Genomic DNA, 17,990 nt, shown 5'->3' with positions numbered 1-17,990 from the left:
AGTATGATATTGGCTATGGGTTTGTTGTATATGGCCTTTATTACGTTGAGATACTTTCCTTCTAAACCCATTTTCTTGAGAGTTTTTATCATAAATGAATGTTGGATCTTGTCAAATGATTTCTCTGCATCTATTGAGATGATTATGTGATTCTTATTCCTCATTTTGTTAATGTGGTGTATCACATTGATTGATTTATGGATTTTGAGCCATGCCTGCGTCCCTGGAATAAATCCCACTTGATCGTGGTGTACGATCCTTTTAATGTATTGCTGTATTTGGTTTGCCAATATTTTGTTGAGGATTTTTGCATCTAAGTTCATCAGCAATATAGGCCTATAGTTTTTCTTATTTGTGTTGTCCTTTTCTGGTTTTGGTACCAGGGTAATGTTGGCCTCATAGAATGTGTTAGGAAGCATTCTACTTTCTTCAATGTTTTGGACTAGTTTGAGGAGGATAGGTATTAAATCTTCTTTGAATGTTTGGTAGGATTCTCCAGAGAAGCCATCTGGTCATGGACTTTTGTTGTTTGCAAGGTTTTCGATTAGTGTTTCAGTCCCTTTACTTGTGATTGGTCTATTCAGATTCTCTATTTCTTCTTGATTCAGTATTGGGAGGTTGTATGATTCTAAGAATTTATCTATTTCTTCTAGGTTACCCAATTTGTGGGCATATAGCTTTTCATAGTATTCTCTTATAATCCCTTTGTATTTCTGCAGTATCTGTTGTAATTCCCCCACCTTCATTTCTAATTTTATTTATTTGAGGCTTGTGTCTTTTTTTCTTGGTGAGACTGACTAAGGGTTTGTCACCTTTATCTTCTCGAAGAACCAGCTCATAGTTTCATTAATTCTTTCCACTGTTTTTTTATAGCCTCTATTTCATTTATTTCTGCTCTGATTTTTATTATTTTCCTCCTTCTGCTGACTTTGGGCTTTAGTCTTCTTTTTCTAGCTCTATTAGGTGCATTTTAAGATTACTTATTTGAGATTTTTCTTTGTTGATGTGGGCCTGTATTGCTATGAACTTCCCTCTTATAACTGCTTTTGCTACATCCCATAAGAGTTGATATGTTGTATTTTCATTTTCGTTTGTCTCCAGGTATTTTTTAATTTCCTCTTTGATTTCTTCATTGATCCAATGGTTGTTCAATAGCATGTTGTTTAGTCTCCACATATTTCTGACTTTCCCGCTTTTTTCTTGAGGCTGATTTCTAGCTTCATAGCATTGTGTTTAGAAAATATGGTTGAGATGATTTCAACCTTCTTAAATTTTTTGAGGCTTGTCTTGTTTCCCAGCATATGGTCTATCTTTGAGAACGATGCATGTGTAATTGAGAAGAATGTATATTCTACTGTTTTGGGATGGAGTGCTCTCTATATATCTATTAAATCCATCTGATCAAGTTTTTCATTTAAATCTACTATTTCCTTGTTGACTTTTTGTCTGGATGATCTGTCCATTAAAGTAAGTGAGGTGTTGAGGTCCTCTACTATTATTATGTTGCTGTTAATCTCTCCTTTTAGGTCTGTTAATAATTGCTTTATGTACTTCAGGCCCCTGTGTTAGATGCATACATATTAATAAGTGTTATGTCCTCTTCATGGAAAGTCCCTTTTATCATTATATACTATCCCTCTTTGTCTCTCATTGTCTTTTTTATCTTGAAGTCTGTTTTGTCTGATATAAGTATGGCAACACCTGCTTTCTTTTGTTCACCATTTACTTGGAGTATCGTCTTCCATACCTTCCCTTTAAGCCTATGTTTGTCTTTAGAACTGAGATGTGTTTGCTGGAGTCAGCATATTTTGGGGTCTTGTTTTTTAATCCATCCTGCCACTCTGTGTCTTTTGATTGGAGAGTTCAATCTATTTACATTTAGAGTGATTATTGATATATGAGGGCTTAATGCTGCCATTTTTTCACTCATTTTCTGGTTGTTTTGTATTTCCCTTGTTTCTCATCCCATGTGTTTCTGACTATCAGTTCATTTTGGTGGTTTACTTAGGGGCCTTTCTCAGTTTTCTCTCCTTTTGTGAATTGTGTCTCTGCTCTGATTTTTTGTTTAGTGGTTACCGTGAGGATTGTATGAAAATCTTGTAGATGAGATAGTCCATTTTCTCATGGCTTGTTATTTTCATTAACCTAAGCAGATTCCTTCCCTTTCCTCTCCCCTTCTGAGTAATTGCTGATACAAGTTGTTCTGTTTTTAATGTTGTGAGTTTGTGATTAAGTTGAAGTATTTACCATTACTTTCGATGCTTTCTTCCCCTTTATCTTTTAAGTTGTAATTGAGTCTTTGCTTCCCTGTTCTGGTAGAAATTTGCAGGCTTCTGATCATGTCTGTCTATTTATCTCCTTGCTCAGAGCTTTGTAGACCTTTGCCTTTTTGTTCTCAGTGAGGGCATCTTTAGTTATTTCTTGTAGGGGAAAAGCTTTTACTTCTCCATCACATCTGAAGGGAAGTTTCACTGGACAGAGTATTTTGGCTGAAAGTTTTTGTCTATCAGTGTTTTGAATATATCATTCCATTCTCTCCTAGCCTGTAGGGTTTCTGCTGAGAAATCCACTGAAAGCCTGATGGGGTTTCCTTTGTAGTTTATTTTCTTTTGCCTTGCTGCTCCTCATATTTTTTCTTTGTCATCGACTTTTGCCATTTTTACTATTATATGCCTTGGAGGTCTTTTAGTATTGCTGTAATTAAGCGATCTATTAGCTTCATGTATTTGTAAGTACAGAACCATCCCCATGTTTGGGAAGTTTCCAGCTATTATTTCTTTGAATGAGCTCTCTGCTCCTTTCTCCCTCCCTTCTCCCTCTGGAATACCTATAATCCTTATGTTGCTTTTCCTAATCGAGTCAGATATTTTGCGAAGAATTTCTTCATTTTTAAAAAATCTTAGTTCTGTCTTCTCCTCCACCTGTAGAATTGTCTATATTTTTATCCTCTAAGTCACTAATTGTTTCCTCCATAACATCAGCTCTATTTCTTAAGGCTTCTAGATTATTTTGTATTTTATTAATTGTTTTTCATATCCAGAATTTCTGCTTGATATTTTTTATCGTTTCAGTCTCTGTGGTGAAGAGATTCATTTTATTGCTGAGCTCCTTGAACTGTCTTTCCATGTTTTCTTTTAAGTCACTGAGTTTCTTTATGACAGTATTTTGGATTCCCTGTCATTTAGGTTGTAAATTGCTACGTCTTCAGGGTTGGTTTCTGTGGGATTGCATTTTCCTTCTGGCCTGAATTGTTGCTGCAGTTTCTCATGGTGTTTCATGACCTAATATTTTTTCAGGGCATTTGTGTCATTATTAGGTTGCAGATTCCACCTGTTACTGCTAGGGGGAAGCCGGAGCAGAGTTTCTGGCCCCATCCCTCTCTTGGAACCTGTGGGGGTATTATGGTTGCTTGCCACAGCTGGGGATGTGTTCAGGTACTTGTGTGGACTGTGCTTTGCAGGCGGGGCTTCCTTGCTGGACCAAGCTAGGGCCACTACTTGGTGCCGCAGGAAGATTAGCCTTGAGCTAACATCTACCACCAATTCTCCTCTTTTTTTAGCTGTGGAACATTTGCCCTGAGCTAACATCCATGCCCCTCTTCCTCTGTTTTTCATATGTGGGACGCCTGCCACAGCATGGCTTGATAAGTGGTGCATTGGTCCACACCTGAGATCCAAACTGGCGAACCCCAGACCACTGAAGTGGAGTGTGCAAACTTAATCACTGCACCACTGGGCCGGCTCCTGAATGAATAAATGAATCAAGAAATGAGTGGACTTAAATGCAATATATGGAAATCCATCTATCTGGTGCCTATGAGGTTGCAACGTTTGGTTTGGGAGTATGATAATCATTATGGTCCCTGTCCTCTTGAAATACAATCAGGACTTGTGCAGTTCTTTTTTTTAAAAAAAAATACATTTAAAAAGAAATGTGTATCTGGTCAGTCTTTTCCTCCTGTCTCCTCCAGAATTTGGTCCCAGAAGGGACTTGACTGCCTACTTTCTGATATGAAATCCTGGAGAACTGGCAGCTGTCAGGACACAGAGCAAAGTTACCAGACCAGCATCCATAATGTTCATCTATTTTGGAAATACCAAAGAGTGAATTAAAGACATGACCCTAAAGTGGAAATAACAGCAAACACCACATAGTCCTAATGGTACAGTTGTGCAAGTGACAGCAAACATATCTCCTCTCAGGTAGATTATATTACTCAAAAGGGCTTTCCAATGCATCTCTCAGATTGCCAATTAATACATTTTCTCCCACTTTACAATCTAAGATACATTGCTATAAAGTGATATCTAGAAGGAAGCCAGTGAAATAATGTACATTTATATTTCCAAGTAGAAAATACATTCACGTTTCATGTTGTCACTGTCTATCAATTAGCCAATTGGCCTTTTGTATGAGTTTCGTCTTGGGGAGTTAGTTCAGAGAGAGAAGAATGCTTAGCAGGTGAAGTTGCTGCTGTAGGCTTATAGTTGAGCTTGGGTAAAAACTGAGAGCAGAATCAGTTAATTGTCTTTTGCCCAAGTGTAAGGACTTAAAGTCAGATGTCATCTACAGGACAAGGGAGATAGATCAAAGTTCTTTGAGTTGGTAACAATTGTCTCTAAAACATACAATAATAAAGGCATATATTTTGGTCACTGAAATGGATCCAAAATTCTTGAGGAGTAACTGCTCTGGAAGTGAAAGCAAAGAAATGCTTTAACTTTTCAAAGAGCCATCATATCTGCATTTTTAAAAGCAATGTCATGAGATTAAGAAAAGATGTAATCTTTATGGTTGAAGAAAATAAAGCAAAGAGGTTAGTAATTCTTCTTTGCTCATACTTGTCTCTGCTTTCAGTCGGAGAGATGAGTTAAAGAAGCAGAAGATTTGAAGAAGTTCTGCTGCATACAAGTGCCTAAATTCACCCCATCTCATTCTGCTCTAACACACATCTACCCATAAGAAAATAGAAGCAAAAGGAACACAAGCCCTCTTGGCTACTTTAATACTTCTTGGGTGCTGATAACACCCAGAATATCAGGAATTCTTTCCTAAAATCTATGCTGATTTAATGACTTTACATCCTTTCCTTCAGCAGCTGTTCCTTTTCCCTTGAGTCCTTTAAAGCACATGGTTCTTAAGCCTGGCTGCAAACTAGAATTACCAGGGGAGGTTTAAAAATACCCACCTCAAGCCAATGCAATCTGAATCTCTGGGGAGAGGTGTCTTTAGCTATGCTTTTAAAACTCCCCAGGTGATTCTAATGTGCAGCCAGGCCTGAGATCCAATTAGAGCCAGGGCTCTTAGGTTCCTAAAGTGTAATCCCTGGACAGACAGAATCAGCATCCTAGGAAACTTGTTAGAAACACACATTCCCCAGCCCTGCCATAGCCTTATTGAATCAGAAAATTTGGGCAGTAGGGTCTAGAAATCAGTGGGGATTTTTTTGGTTTTTTTGGTGAGGAAGATTGGCCCTGAGCTAACATCTGTTGCCAATCTTCCTCTTTTTGCTGGAGGGAGAATGTCACTGAGCTAACATCTGTGCCAATCTTCCTCTATTTTGCATATGGGATACCACCGCAGCATGGCTTGATGAGTGGTATGTAGGTCTGTGCCTGGGATCCGAACCTGTGAACTCTGGCCACTGAAGCAAAGCACATGAATTTAACCACACCACCAAACCAGCCCCAAGAAATCGGTGTTTTAACCAGGCTCCAGGTGATTCCAGTGCAGGTTAATTTGAGAACCAGACTCTAGAAGGATGTTTTTCAAAATATAATATATATTTGAACCATTTGAAGATCTTGTTCAAATGCAAATTCTGACTCAGTAAGTTAGATATGGCACCTGAGACTGAATTTCTAATAAGCTCCCAGAGGATGCTGCCAATCTACTGAGCACACTTTGGGTAGCAAAGTGCTAGGGTACAACATCTTGATTTCTTTGTGGAATTGTCCAGGTGCTGTATATACGAAAATAGTTTTACGTCAGTTAATCACAGGTTTATACACAGGTTAGACTTTTTATGATTGTTTACATTTTCTTTTAATTAACACAATCTGGTGAATCTGCACATTAGTTCTCTTGGTCCAAACGAAAATCTTTTTGGGGTTTTGGCCCAACATTTTCTAGTTAAAACTGTTTTCAAAGTCCTTCATGCAATCATTGGTTCTCTAGGCTCCTGCCTATAAGAATATTCCTCTACTCCTGCAAAATGGTCAAAATATACCTCTTTTCCCTTGGTTTCATCTGCCATAACCTTTCCTTACAGTATTTCTAAACCCAGTTTCTATAGCAGCCTCTGCCCAGAACCCCCATTCCCAGTCCGGCTGAGTCCTATATAGCTGAGTTCTTATCTCTAGATTTTAATTGTTTGCAGTACATTTACTAGTATAAATGTAAACATACCCAATAGTAAGTTATACAACATTCAGATAACTAGTTTGTCAGAGTGCTGGCTTCCCTGAGATCATACATATTTGGGGGAAATCTGCCCTTGTTGTAAATACTGAATACTGTTCTGCTAGAGCTGCCCTTGCTTATTTCTGCCTTACCTTGTTTGGGTCATAATATAACTAAGGAGGAACACATACTCAGTTCAAGTTTGGATACATTAGTCAAATGTGACGTGTTTTCTGTATTTAGAATGATACCTCTTGAAAATAAAAATAATTAACTTTTAAAATAGATTTTTATTGTGAAGTATAAAATATTTGGAAATCATTTTAAAAATTTTCGTTACAGTCTTAACAATTCAATATTCTTTACAAGAGAAAGCACCACGTTAAAAGATTACATTCATAAGAAACAATCTAAAATGCCTATGTTAAAATGATTTAATAGTAATTACAACAGCAAATCATGAAATTCAGAAACTTCTTCTAACCACAGATCTAAATCAGGGGTCTCAAACTCAGATGTCTTCACTGCTAGGTAGGAAACACAAAATAGTGAAGTAGTCTGGTGCAAGAGAAAGTCCAGTGGACTGTGGCAAACTGGTGAATGCATGCCCAATCTAAACACTTTACAAATTCAAAATATTTTGAAGTATTATGCACACCAAATAAAATAACTATGGGCCAAGCTGGCCTGTTTCAACAGCCAGTTTGTAACTCTGGCCTAAATGAATTTCTGTACCCAATCCTCAAAATGGCAGAAGCACTTCTCTGAATATGTTTGTTGTCTCCATCCATCCATCCATCCAACTATCTACTTTTTTTTAAAGCTCAAGCCACTATTTTGGAGGGAGTGGATTAAAAGAACTTTAAGAAAAAGTATTTTGCACTTTGAACCAATCAATTTAAGTACTTGCATGGATATATTCTTAAAACATTTGGTTAAGAGATGAAATTTTTAAAATATCTTCTTTCACATTTGTTTGGGAAAAATTAGTTATGCCTAAGAGTTCATTAAAATGAAATTTCATTCTTTTACAAATAGAAAGTCACACACCATAGTACATTATTGCTTAGTTAGAAATATTTATAGAAAAATAAAGTATTGGTTTTACTAAAGTCATTGTTCAGAAAGCATTCAATCATTTGCCTCACTACATACATAGGAAACTACTTGTAACTCAGTTGACAATAAACTTTATTTTTAAAGGGTCTTTTGTTGAAGAACTTTACTACGTTTCATAGTTTGTGTGAAAAGTAAAGATTATAGTCTGAACATGTAAAATTGCTATAGCTCCAATGGCTGTAACTATGTTGGTTTGTTATGCCAAAGGAGTTTTACAGAATTGACGACTTTGTATGCTATCAATGACTTCACATTAATAGTTTTTAAAAATTAAGGTGGTGGAGGCATTAGAGAGACAAATAAAATAGCCTTTAAAAAGGCTACAAAGGTACATTATAATTCAAATATCCTTACTAGACTAGGAATACATATTTTAAAATAATCCATTGGTAACACAGATTTCAAATAAATAAAACTCAAATATGTTTATCCCAAACCTTGACACAATACCCAAAAATATTTTCTACTTTTGAAAACATTTTTGCTCTCAGCTTGAGAGTTTAACATAAAAACAAAGCACCAAATCTAGCCATATAATCATGCAATTTAAAAAGTCAGTAGTTATTATATCTTTTCTGTAAAACAAAGTTTATATGGGACATTTGTGGCCATTAACTTCTGGAATTAAAAAGCCAAAGTTGTTAAGTACTTGACCTAATTTAGCAAACCCAGAGTAGATGTACAAGAAAATGTTAAGACACAGTATCTATCAATTAATGCAATAAGTCTTTCATTATTTCCATTTTTCATGGATTGAAACTTTGTAAGTAGGAGAAATATGTGTGGCATTTTTTTCTAACCTAATATTTGGCAAAGCTTTGAAGTTTAGCCACGTCTTATGCATCTCATCTGCATTCCCACATTCATTTTAATTATTAAAAGTACTTAAGTATGAAGCAATCAGGATTTTTTAGAATTCAAAGTTAAAACTGATTTTACACATTAAACGTATTTCCACGGCAGAAAACTAAAGTTAAAATAAGATTATAAATTCACTATGGATCCATAAAAGAAAGAAACATGTTTCTCAAATCAATAGTAGAAATATCATATAAGGATTTATAATACAGGCTGATGTATTAAAAACAGTTCAGTTTAGTAGTTCTTTAAAAACAAATAGGGTTTCTATGAGTAAATTTATTTTAAATTAATAAATTATTCATTATTAAAAATTTAAAGTTTTCATAAATAGTAACAACAGACTAGATATCGAATATATGGGATTCCCACAAACAATAACAAAATACCTCAACATTATTTCATCCAAATATTGGTTTAAAGTTATTGAAAGGTATTTAAAGATTGTAGTTGACTGATCTGTGACACTGGATTCCAGACTAAATTGATCTACAGAGCTGTCTGCTTGGTCTTCACATCATCAAACGATGAAACTCCTTTCGTAAGAAACATGATGGCCGCACTGGTTACGTACAGTGATCCAACTAATTAGCATATTTATGGAGAAAGCGTTCAAATGCATCATAGATGGCTCGTCTAAAATTAAATACGAAAGAAAAATTACAAGTAATTAGCAGAAAAGGGGGACAGACAGTACATTTCCTATAAGTTATTTCCAAAATTACCTGTGCCTTGCAACCTGACCTCCTCTCCAAACAGCTGTGAAAGAGGCAGGTGCCTGGGTGTTTGATCCATGTAACTTCACCACTACCGGAAAACCTCAAACGTGCTTCCAACCGGTTGATGATGGGTTCAGAAGCACCATCTTTTGCTGTGAAGCACTTTTTTGTGCCCTAGAATTTATATAATATGTATATATATATATGTATAATATATAAAATAAAAGAAAAAGGAAATAGTTTCTTTTTATTTAGTCACTTGTTGAAAATTAACTTTTCATAACTTTTCAAAATGTAGTATTCAAGTTATTTCATAGATTATGATAGAAATGCTTTTTGTTTGCAAAAAACATGTTCCTAGCAACTGAAAATCTAAATGCTTAGTTTCCTACATTAACTTCACTAGGTATTTTAATATTTTAATTGGGACGGAAGAGTCAAATTGACCTGACCCAGGTCCATAAGATATTATTTTTAAACCTTACTTTGTTTTTTTCCTATTGCAAAATACATTTTCATTGTAGAATATTCAGAAAATCCAAAAATATAGAAAGGAAAATAGTCATAATCCCATCACTCTAAGGTATCTACTATTAATCTTTTCATATATTTCTTCCTGGCTTTTTTTCACATGCATATGTCTATAAATAATTACTACGCGATCATATTAATTTTGTATCCTACTTGTTTGACTAAGTATTTCCCCACATCCTTAAAAAGATATTATAATTATCTTTAAAACGGGCAGCCTGCTAGCAGATTAAGATTTCCAATATGTCTGGAAGACACAGCTTTCCATCACACTTATATTCATTTGGCTCAAAAATTTGTCCCTTGTAAAATGTAACAAACAATAAGAAGGGAAACAAATCACAGACAGACATTTGCGTGTTGGTGTAAACACAAAGAGATTTTGTTTTGAGGGCAGCTGAGAGGGAGAGAGGGCCCTGAGGTGTCTGTCCATTGGATAGTTTTTTCCCCCAGAGTTAGTCCTGGGTACTTGCTCTGGTAGAATGAACCTGGATTTCTTTTACCTGCTGATGTCTAAAGTGGTAATCTGGGCTTGTGTACGTGGTATGAAGAGGGTTAGGAGAGGTATACGTGTGCCTTTTAAATCATCTCAATAGTCTCTTATTCACTTGTATTACCAATAAGTTCTAAATAACAACACAAAATATTAGAGTACATAAAGGAGTGGCTTGTTTTAGTTTTACATCTGGTAAGTGAAAAGACTGAATTTTTTAAAATTCTACTATCCCAGTGTCATCTAAACTCTGTTAGGTTTTGAAGTCACTGGTGGGGACGAAGAGAGGCCAAATAGCTTAGTAGTGACTCCACCTGAGCAGGTTATTTAATCTTTTTGTTCCCCGTATTTCTGTTTAAAGGGGACAATTACATATGAAGCAATCGCTCTAGTACCTGGCAAATGGTAATAACTAACATTCATCTCTTTCTCAAATGAAGCCTTCAAATTAGCATTTTTGACTTTTACACCTGACTTTGCTTATATCTATTCTTCCTAATGCCTCTCAGCTACACTCCCACTTAGATATACCAGAGTAAAAGAAATCTGATTCTGATTTACTAAAGCAGCCTAACAGAACTTTAGACTCTTCTGGAGCAATCCTAGCAGCGCTAAGTACTCAGAATTTTTGTTTGTTTTTTGTTTTAGTTTTGCTGTGCCCGAAGGTCACTTGAGTATTGGGTAGGTCTGCTGATTCACCAACTAACAAGGTGACTGTTATAACTCAAATGCTGAGTGGATAGCTTTTAAAAGATCATATTATAAAAAAAGGTTTACTACGTGCTTCAAGACATTACAGACTTAAAGAATTAGTCTGTCTCTCAAAAAGGTGATGTCTATAAGTTGAACTAAATAAGTAATAACATACAAAGAATTATTTGTTAGACTAAAAAGAGCTAAAACATGTCAAACATATAGACACACAATTCTTCTATTATATAGCTATCCAGCTGGCAGTTTTGGAACACTTATGCGTAGGGCACTGATCTAAGCACTTTATGTGATCTAATTTATTTAATCATTAATGATAAATATATGCCAATGATACCTTTTACCATAAAATTTGAATAAAAGTAGAAATAATGCAGGATATAAAAAAAACTAGAGTTATAGCATAAAAGTTTTTATAAGTTCTAACCAATACTGGAGTCATATATGGTTATTAATATTAAAACCAATATTTCACTTCTCATTTAAGGTTTAATATTCACTTGATACTGAAAAACACTGCTAGATTAATACACAGATGCTCAGGCCATTCTGAGAGAAAAACATCAGAGTGGAGTGAAGAACTCATGATGAACCACAGCAAGTTTTGCAAACCCTGTTGTTCCTCCCTACACCCTAAAATACCTAGACATTAATTTTTAAAGAGGGTAAAACCACACAGGAAAGCATACCTATTATATACGATTTCCTAGTTCTCCAGAAGAAAAAGAAAATAAAGGGACAAGATAGGAAAGAGTACCACGATGTGAGAAGTGAGGGAAGGAGGGAGGAAATAAGAGGACTAAAATGTACAATAAAAAGACCCAATCTTTTATATTTGTTGAAGCAAAAAAAACAAACAGATGCTTAGACAAATCATCTTACCTGAATAGTCCTTGTTTAAAAAGATAAGCACTAATATGACCCCCTTCTAGATATCGGATTTCACAACCAGGCCAAATTTCTTGTAGACTTCTAACTCCTGTTCGTGGAATATAGGCATCTTCTTTGGCTTGCACCACTATAATGAGGCTTGGGTCAACTGGAACTAGGTATAGGATTTTTAAAAATGAAACACATATACTTTTAAAAAGCTCTAAGATTTTTATATGAATACTATTAATTGTATTAGAAAATAAAATACATCATACAATGCAGTAAGTGAAACATTTGTCAAACAAAAACTTTTCAGATTATTAAAATCAACTATAATATACCACAATATCATATCTCTAATACAATAAGATGAATATTTTAAAGAAGTTAAAAAATTCAATGTTTTTAAATGAATTAATAAGATGGTCTTAGATTTTCATGGATAAAATATACATTTAAATAACCGACTTACCTTGGAAAATACATTCTGGAGCAAAAAATAAATATACTCTTGAAAATATGAAATTATCTTGTAAACCATCCTCAAGAATATTTCACAAATATTTACACATCAGCAAATATTCTCAATTTCATGTAAAAATTAGTACCTGAAAAATTTGCTACATGAGTACATTCATCCATGACTCCTTTCATAAATATTAAAGATTCCTTCTGAAGATTGTTTCTTCTTTGTTCTTTACTGAGTAGGTGGTGTGACTGAGGATTGCAACTCATATAACTACTTTTGTTGGTTGAAAGTGTTTGATTGAAGCACTCCATCTTAGAGGTATCTTGCAACAAGAGTCCTTCTGATGTGGCACTGATAGATGTTTTACTAGATTTATGGCACTCAGCAGGTTTTGGGGACATAACTTGGTCCATCATATCTAAATTTAAAGTTCTAGACACCAGATTAAGGTTAGTTAGCTTGTCTGCACTGCTTGGGAAGCGTTTCACGAACTCTTTCCCCATTTTGAAAGAATCTGTCTGAATAAAAGGAAAAAAAAGAAACATCGTTTAATATAAAATGCTTCCTATGCTCTTACCAAAGAAATAAAAACTGAGTTTAATCAAGTCTCCAGACCTAGCTGCCCATTTGCAGGCAATATACAGCAGGAGGAACATGCTAACCTGTACCAGGACAATGCAATCAGAAAAACCTAGACTGTGAGAAACTACAGGTAAGTAGCCCAAGTTCTTCAACATATAAATGATAAGGAAAAGAAAGGGCTCAAAGGGAACTTATAGGTTAAAAGACACTTAAAAGACACATCAAATAAAAGAACTGTAGTGTCTAGGGATGCAGGTTTGGACAATAAAATTACTTTAAAGACAGAAGGAAGTAATTGGTCTAATAGTCAGGATAATGATAACTAACAGTAGGGGAGGAGGGCCTTTTGATTAGGACACATGGAAGTAGTTTCTGGGTTGGGTGGTCAAGTTCTATTATTGATGTATTACAAATGCGTTAGCGATTTAATAAATGTAGTAAACCGTTCATTTGCTTTGCATGATTTTCTGTACTTTTATTTTATCTTAAAAAGAAGAATTTTAAAAAGTAAAAAATAGTACTGCTTTTTAAAATATCTGCAATTTTTAAAAAATTTGAATCATTAAACACAACTTTTTTCCCCAGTGTGATGCAGAAATTAACAATACTTACTCCACAATATTCAAGCATGTGAATAATTTCTTCCTCATAAACTGTCTGTGTATAATACTGCTTTTCCAGCTCCCTCCAATTAATTGATTTACTCAGCACGCCCTGAAATAATGAATCAAATTAAGATCAAATCACACCGTAAAGCATTTTGTCCAATAATTTTATTATTATTACTGTGCAGAAAAGAGTTAACATAGCAGGCTTGAGATTTCCTATCTTTAGAAAGTTCTGCTTGTAAGACTGGCCCTCAACTAGTGTCTGGAATCTTGACTAGTTCTTTACTCTGATATAAAACTTCCTAAATGATAAAGTAGGTCACTCTGCCTAAATTGCCTGTACAAACAATGTCACTTCTGCTGAACACCTGCTTTCCTTCTGGAATTTTGGTACATGCTAGGCAGAGGGTGCCTAAGTGAGTGACTCTCATAAAACCCTGGGCTCCTAGGCTCAAAAGAGTTTCACTGATGGACAACACTTCACATATAGTGTCACAACTCATTGCTGGAGGAATTAAACACCTCCTGTGAAACTCCACTGAAAGCTTGTGCCTGGTTTCCTCTAAACTTTGCCCCATGCACCTTTTACCTTTGCTGATTTTGCATTGTATCCTTTTGCTGTAATATGTTTTCGTCATGAGGACAACTATTTGGTGAGTCCTGTGATTTCTTCTAAGTGAATCACCAAACCTGGGGGTGGTTTTGGAAACCCTCCCCCCAAATTACTTTTAATTATATATAGCTCTGTATGTATTAATTGCAATTAAATTACCGTAGTGAAGACCCCAGATGCTGTGGACCACGACAGACATGGAATCAATGGCATGGGCTTAGGCCAGTTGGATACCGCTAAGGAAGCCATCTGTAACATGTTGACACAGTCAGTTAGAGAGCTGCTGTTTAAAGTTTCTATTCATTAAAACGCAAAGTATTTAATAAATGTAGTAGTTTGTATAGTAGTTGTTGAGATAAGAGATGAACACAAAGTCTCTAAACACTCATGAGAATGTCTAACAACCTCTTAAACTCCCCAAATCATAAATTAAACAATGACATAGAACTTCCCCCTTAGAAAGCAATAAAATATATTAGAAAATTTTAAGTAACCTCAAGACTCTTCACAGAGAGCTACTTCTACTGGGCAAATACAGAGCAAACATGCTGAGGTGTCGATGCGGGGCAGCACGCTAAGCACACTCATTACCTGAGTGACTAGCTCAGTACAGCAATATCACAACTATAAAATCGCAGACCTCTGAGGGTGACGGAAAGATGCCAAGAATTTGGTGAACTACAAAGTAGGTTATACAACTGATATAAAATAATGTAACGTGTGTGTTTAGAGAAGGGAAATGTTTATTTGTGGCTAGAGGAATCAGAGAAGGCTGAGTCTTTCAGGGAAAATGAAAGATAAGGTCTTCTCTTCCATATAGAAAAGACAGTATGATCAAAGGCAAGATAGAAAGCAATTGGCTGGTGGGGAGGAGGAGCCAATATACTTCAGTTTGGCTGGTCAATAGGGCACATGTGGTCGACAGGGTTGGGGAGACAGAAAGAGCTGGAAAGATTGATCAGGATCAGATTAGAGGTCCCTTTGTTCTGGAGAAAATGAGGAATTAATAAAGAGGCCTCAACAAAGGAGTGGCATTGAAGTGAAGAAGTGATTCAAGGAAGCTAAAATGATAAGAAGGCCAAGTTAGAAGACCTGAACATAGGTCATAACAATGGAAATATTACTAGGTAGGAAAATAAATCCTTTTCCACTCTTCAGTTGCACTGTCTGGTAGTTTTTTTGAATTTGAGTAAGTTTTTGAAGCTAATTTTATCAGTTTCACTCTTTGATAGTTGCTCTGAATTTAAGTAAGTTTTTCAACTTAATTTTATAATTCAAATGACTTACAGAAAACTATATATATATATATATGTATATGATATATATTTTGCTACTATATATATATATGTATTTTTTTTTAATGTACTGAGTGACTAATATGTCCAGGTAATGAATCAGAGCATATTACTGGCCCTCACTGAACCTACTGCTTCATGGAGAAAACAGACTGCTGAACAAGTAGTCATAGTACAGTGAAATAAGTACTAAGGAGAGATGAAGTATAGTCTGGCTTAAGGCTGGGAGTAAGGAAGAGCTTCTCATAGGAAGTTAGCTCTAAACTGGAACCTGAAGGGCAAGCTGTTACTTGACTAGGTGAAAGGGAATGCGGGGGCACTAGAAGGATGCCAACACCTAGCATAGCTAGAGCCAGTGCAACAGCAAGCCTCTGGCAGGTTTTAAGCAGGAGAGAGCAGAGATCAGATTTGGGAAGATCACTCTAATTATAGGGTAGAGAAAAACTGTTAGGAAAAAGATTAATGAGAGAAAAGACTAGAGCAGAGAAACCAATTAGGAGGCCATTTTAGTATACTCTAGAAGACAAAGGTAGAATAGGTTGGTGATAGTGGCGATAGCGATAAGAGATAAATGAAAAGTATTTTCCACATTAGCTATCTTCACCAATTTAACAGCAAAATAAGGCATTCATATTTGAGACTTGAAAAGTTAAGTTTTATAATAAACTTTTAAAAAATATAATCCAATACCTGAGATATAACTGTGGAGTAAGTAATACAATCAATGTTTACACAAATCATACAAAAAAATATCATCACTTCATAAGTGGAATGTAAGTTTAGAATCTATTTCTGCTTTCACCAAAAGTAAAATTAATTCTGTACCCAAAATGAATTTTTAAAGTAACTAGATTCCCCAGATCTTATAAACATAACCACAATTAAATATCAGGTGAAATGAAAAGGCTTACATGTCCTCCCATGGATATTCCAGTCATTCCTAGAGGGCCATAACCCTCCCTCTCTAGCCAGTGCAAGAGCGCTGCAGATTCCAGAACAAGAGCTCCTCCCATCACAAAGAGGTCAGATACGTTTTTTAAGCTGGATCTTCTAGCCTCACAAAACAAAAGAGAAAATTACTTATTTTATGTATTTACATTTTAATATATGCAAATTTACAAAAGGCAGTCAGACTTGATGTTTTTCTTTTAAAGAACCAGATAGCTAAGTAAAACTGGAATAAACTAATGGAATTAAAGGGCTGCTAACATTGTTCTACATATTAATCACCTAAAACTTATTTTTAAAAAGTTACATCTGCTTTAAAGCATATAATCTTCATTGAATTTCAACTATTTAACTATTTTAAAGTCCAGAAAAGAATATCTTATTTATTTGATAGCAGTGAAAAAAAACTTAAAATATTTATGAGAACATAGTATTTTTATACTGCAAATTTTTAGTTTTAAATCACCACCATTGATATAAGGAAAGACAAATTTATAGTTGTCCCCCCATAGAAAGAAACTGTTACCATAGAATTTAAAGCCTAAAAATTTTTTAAAAGCAATGTAAAAGAATTTAACCTAATACTATGCTCATGTATTACTGAAATCTTAAGTATATTGCTTACTTTCACAAAATACACAATTTATGAATAAAATAAAATATTGGAAAATAATTATTTTATTCAACATTTTGATTAATTTAAATAAAGACCAATTCAACTGGAATTTTTTGTTTTTAGAAACTGATTTTACATTTAAGTACATTTCCTTATAAAGATGTACTTAAATACATCTTTTTGATCCCAGAAGCGCTCCTAGATAATGGTAAAAAATAATATTTATTACTAAAGGGACCAAGCTAGAATCTATTTTTCAAAATTTAATTCATATAAAGACATACTCACATAATAATTGCATGAATACAACCATCATACTGGATGAAACTTTGTCAAAGTGTAAAAAATTCATTTTATCAATGGTTATTTATTATATGCCTACATGGAATAATTATGTGCAAAGAACCAGGTGCCATAGGAATGCCAAGTTGTGAAGAACAGAATTCTGGCTCCAAAAGAGCTATGTCCAGGGTCCTACCACAACCTCTCAGAGTTCTAGGTCCTTAAGGCAGGGTTTCTCTTTATGGAAACTATGCTATCATTTCTCAAAATAGATCATGCTCATGGCTTCATTAAAAAAAAACAGCCCATTTATCCTTATATTTGTTTCCTGTCCTCATTCTAATTTTCTCTTTATGATCACATAATTCCCCTGATTATTTATTTTGGCCTGGTACGGAAGTTTGAGTTCTTAGGTTCACCTCAGTTTGCTCCTTTATATAGAAGTTACTGATGTGAGGTTCTGGGACAGTGGTTATTTATAATGATGGACCCTGTCTCAAATTGTTTAAGCACGTTTGATGAAAATAGGCTTAAGATGGCTTTAAAAAAGAGAGAGACAGAGAATTATTATTTAAATTGCAAGCCATTTCTTACTGATGATGAATTATGTGAGAAAAATCGAATATATTGGAGCATTATTTTATTTCTTGGGTACATAATATGTGATAGGATATTTCATAAACATTATAATTCTCACAACAATTCTGCATGGAAGAAGTTATATAGTAGTCACTCTTATAATGCGGTACCTATTATTGAAGAGGCCCAGGTCATACACTTAGTAAATGGCAAGTTACAGTTCCAACCTATGTCTGTATGACTCCAAAGTCAGAGTCTTCCTACTAAACCCATGCTGCCTCCCACACCTCAA

The 17,990-nt window shown here is 34.9% G+C and overlaps 1 protein-coding gene across 2 annotated transcripts in view; it reads right to left on the bottom strand.

The window, feature by feature from the left end:
* Window positions 1-6,679: 6,679 nt before the first annotated feature.
* The window catches only part of ABHD18 (abhydrolase domain containing 18), a 37,629-nt gene continuing 26,318 nt past the window's right edge, over window positions 6,680-17,990 (bottom strand). For both annotated transcript variants that reach the window (XM_046656798.1, XM_046656799.1), the window contains exons 8-13: window positions 16,185-16,323; window positions 14,138-14,227; window positions 13,370-13,471; window positions 12,315-12,693; window positions 11,716-11,878; window positions 6,680-9,015 (exon numbers count right to left, since the gene is read on the bottom strand). In XM_046656798.1, coding sequence (XP_046512754.1) covers window positions 8,964-9,015; window positions 11,716-11,878; window positions 12,315-12,693; window positions 13,370-13,471; window positions 14,138-14,227; window positions 16,185-16,323 — 925 coding nt within the window. In that variant the 3' untranslated portion in view covers window positions 6,680-8,963. The remainder of the gene's footprint in view (window positions 9,016-11,715; window positions 11,879-12,314; window positions 12,694-13,369; window positions 13,472-14,137; window positions 14,228-16,184; window positions 16,324-17,990) is intronic.

The sequence above is a fragment of the Equus quagga genome, chromosome 3 (genome assembly GCF_021613505.1).
Source record: "Equus quagga isolate Etosha38 chromosome 3, UCLA_HA_Equagga_1.0, whole genome shotgun sequence".
Lineage (NCBI taxonomy): Eukaryota > Metazoa > Chordata > Mammalia > Perissodactyla > Equidae > Equus > Equus quagga.
This window is presented reverse-complemented; position numbering and strand designations above follow the sequence as displayed.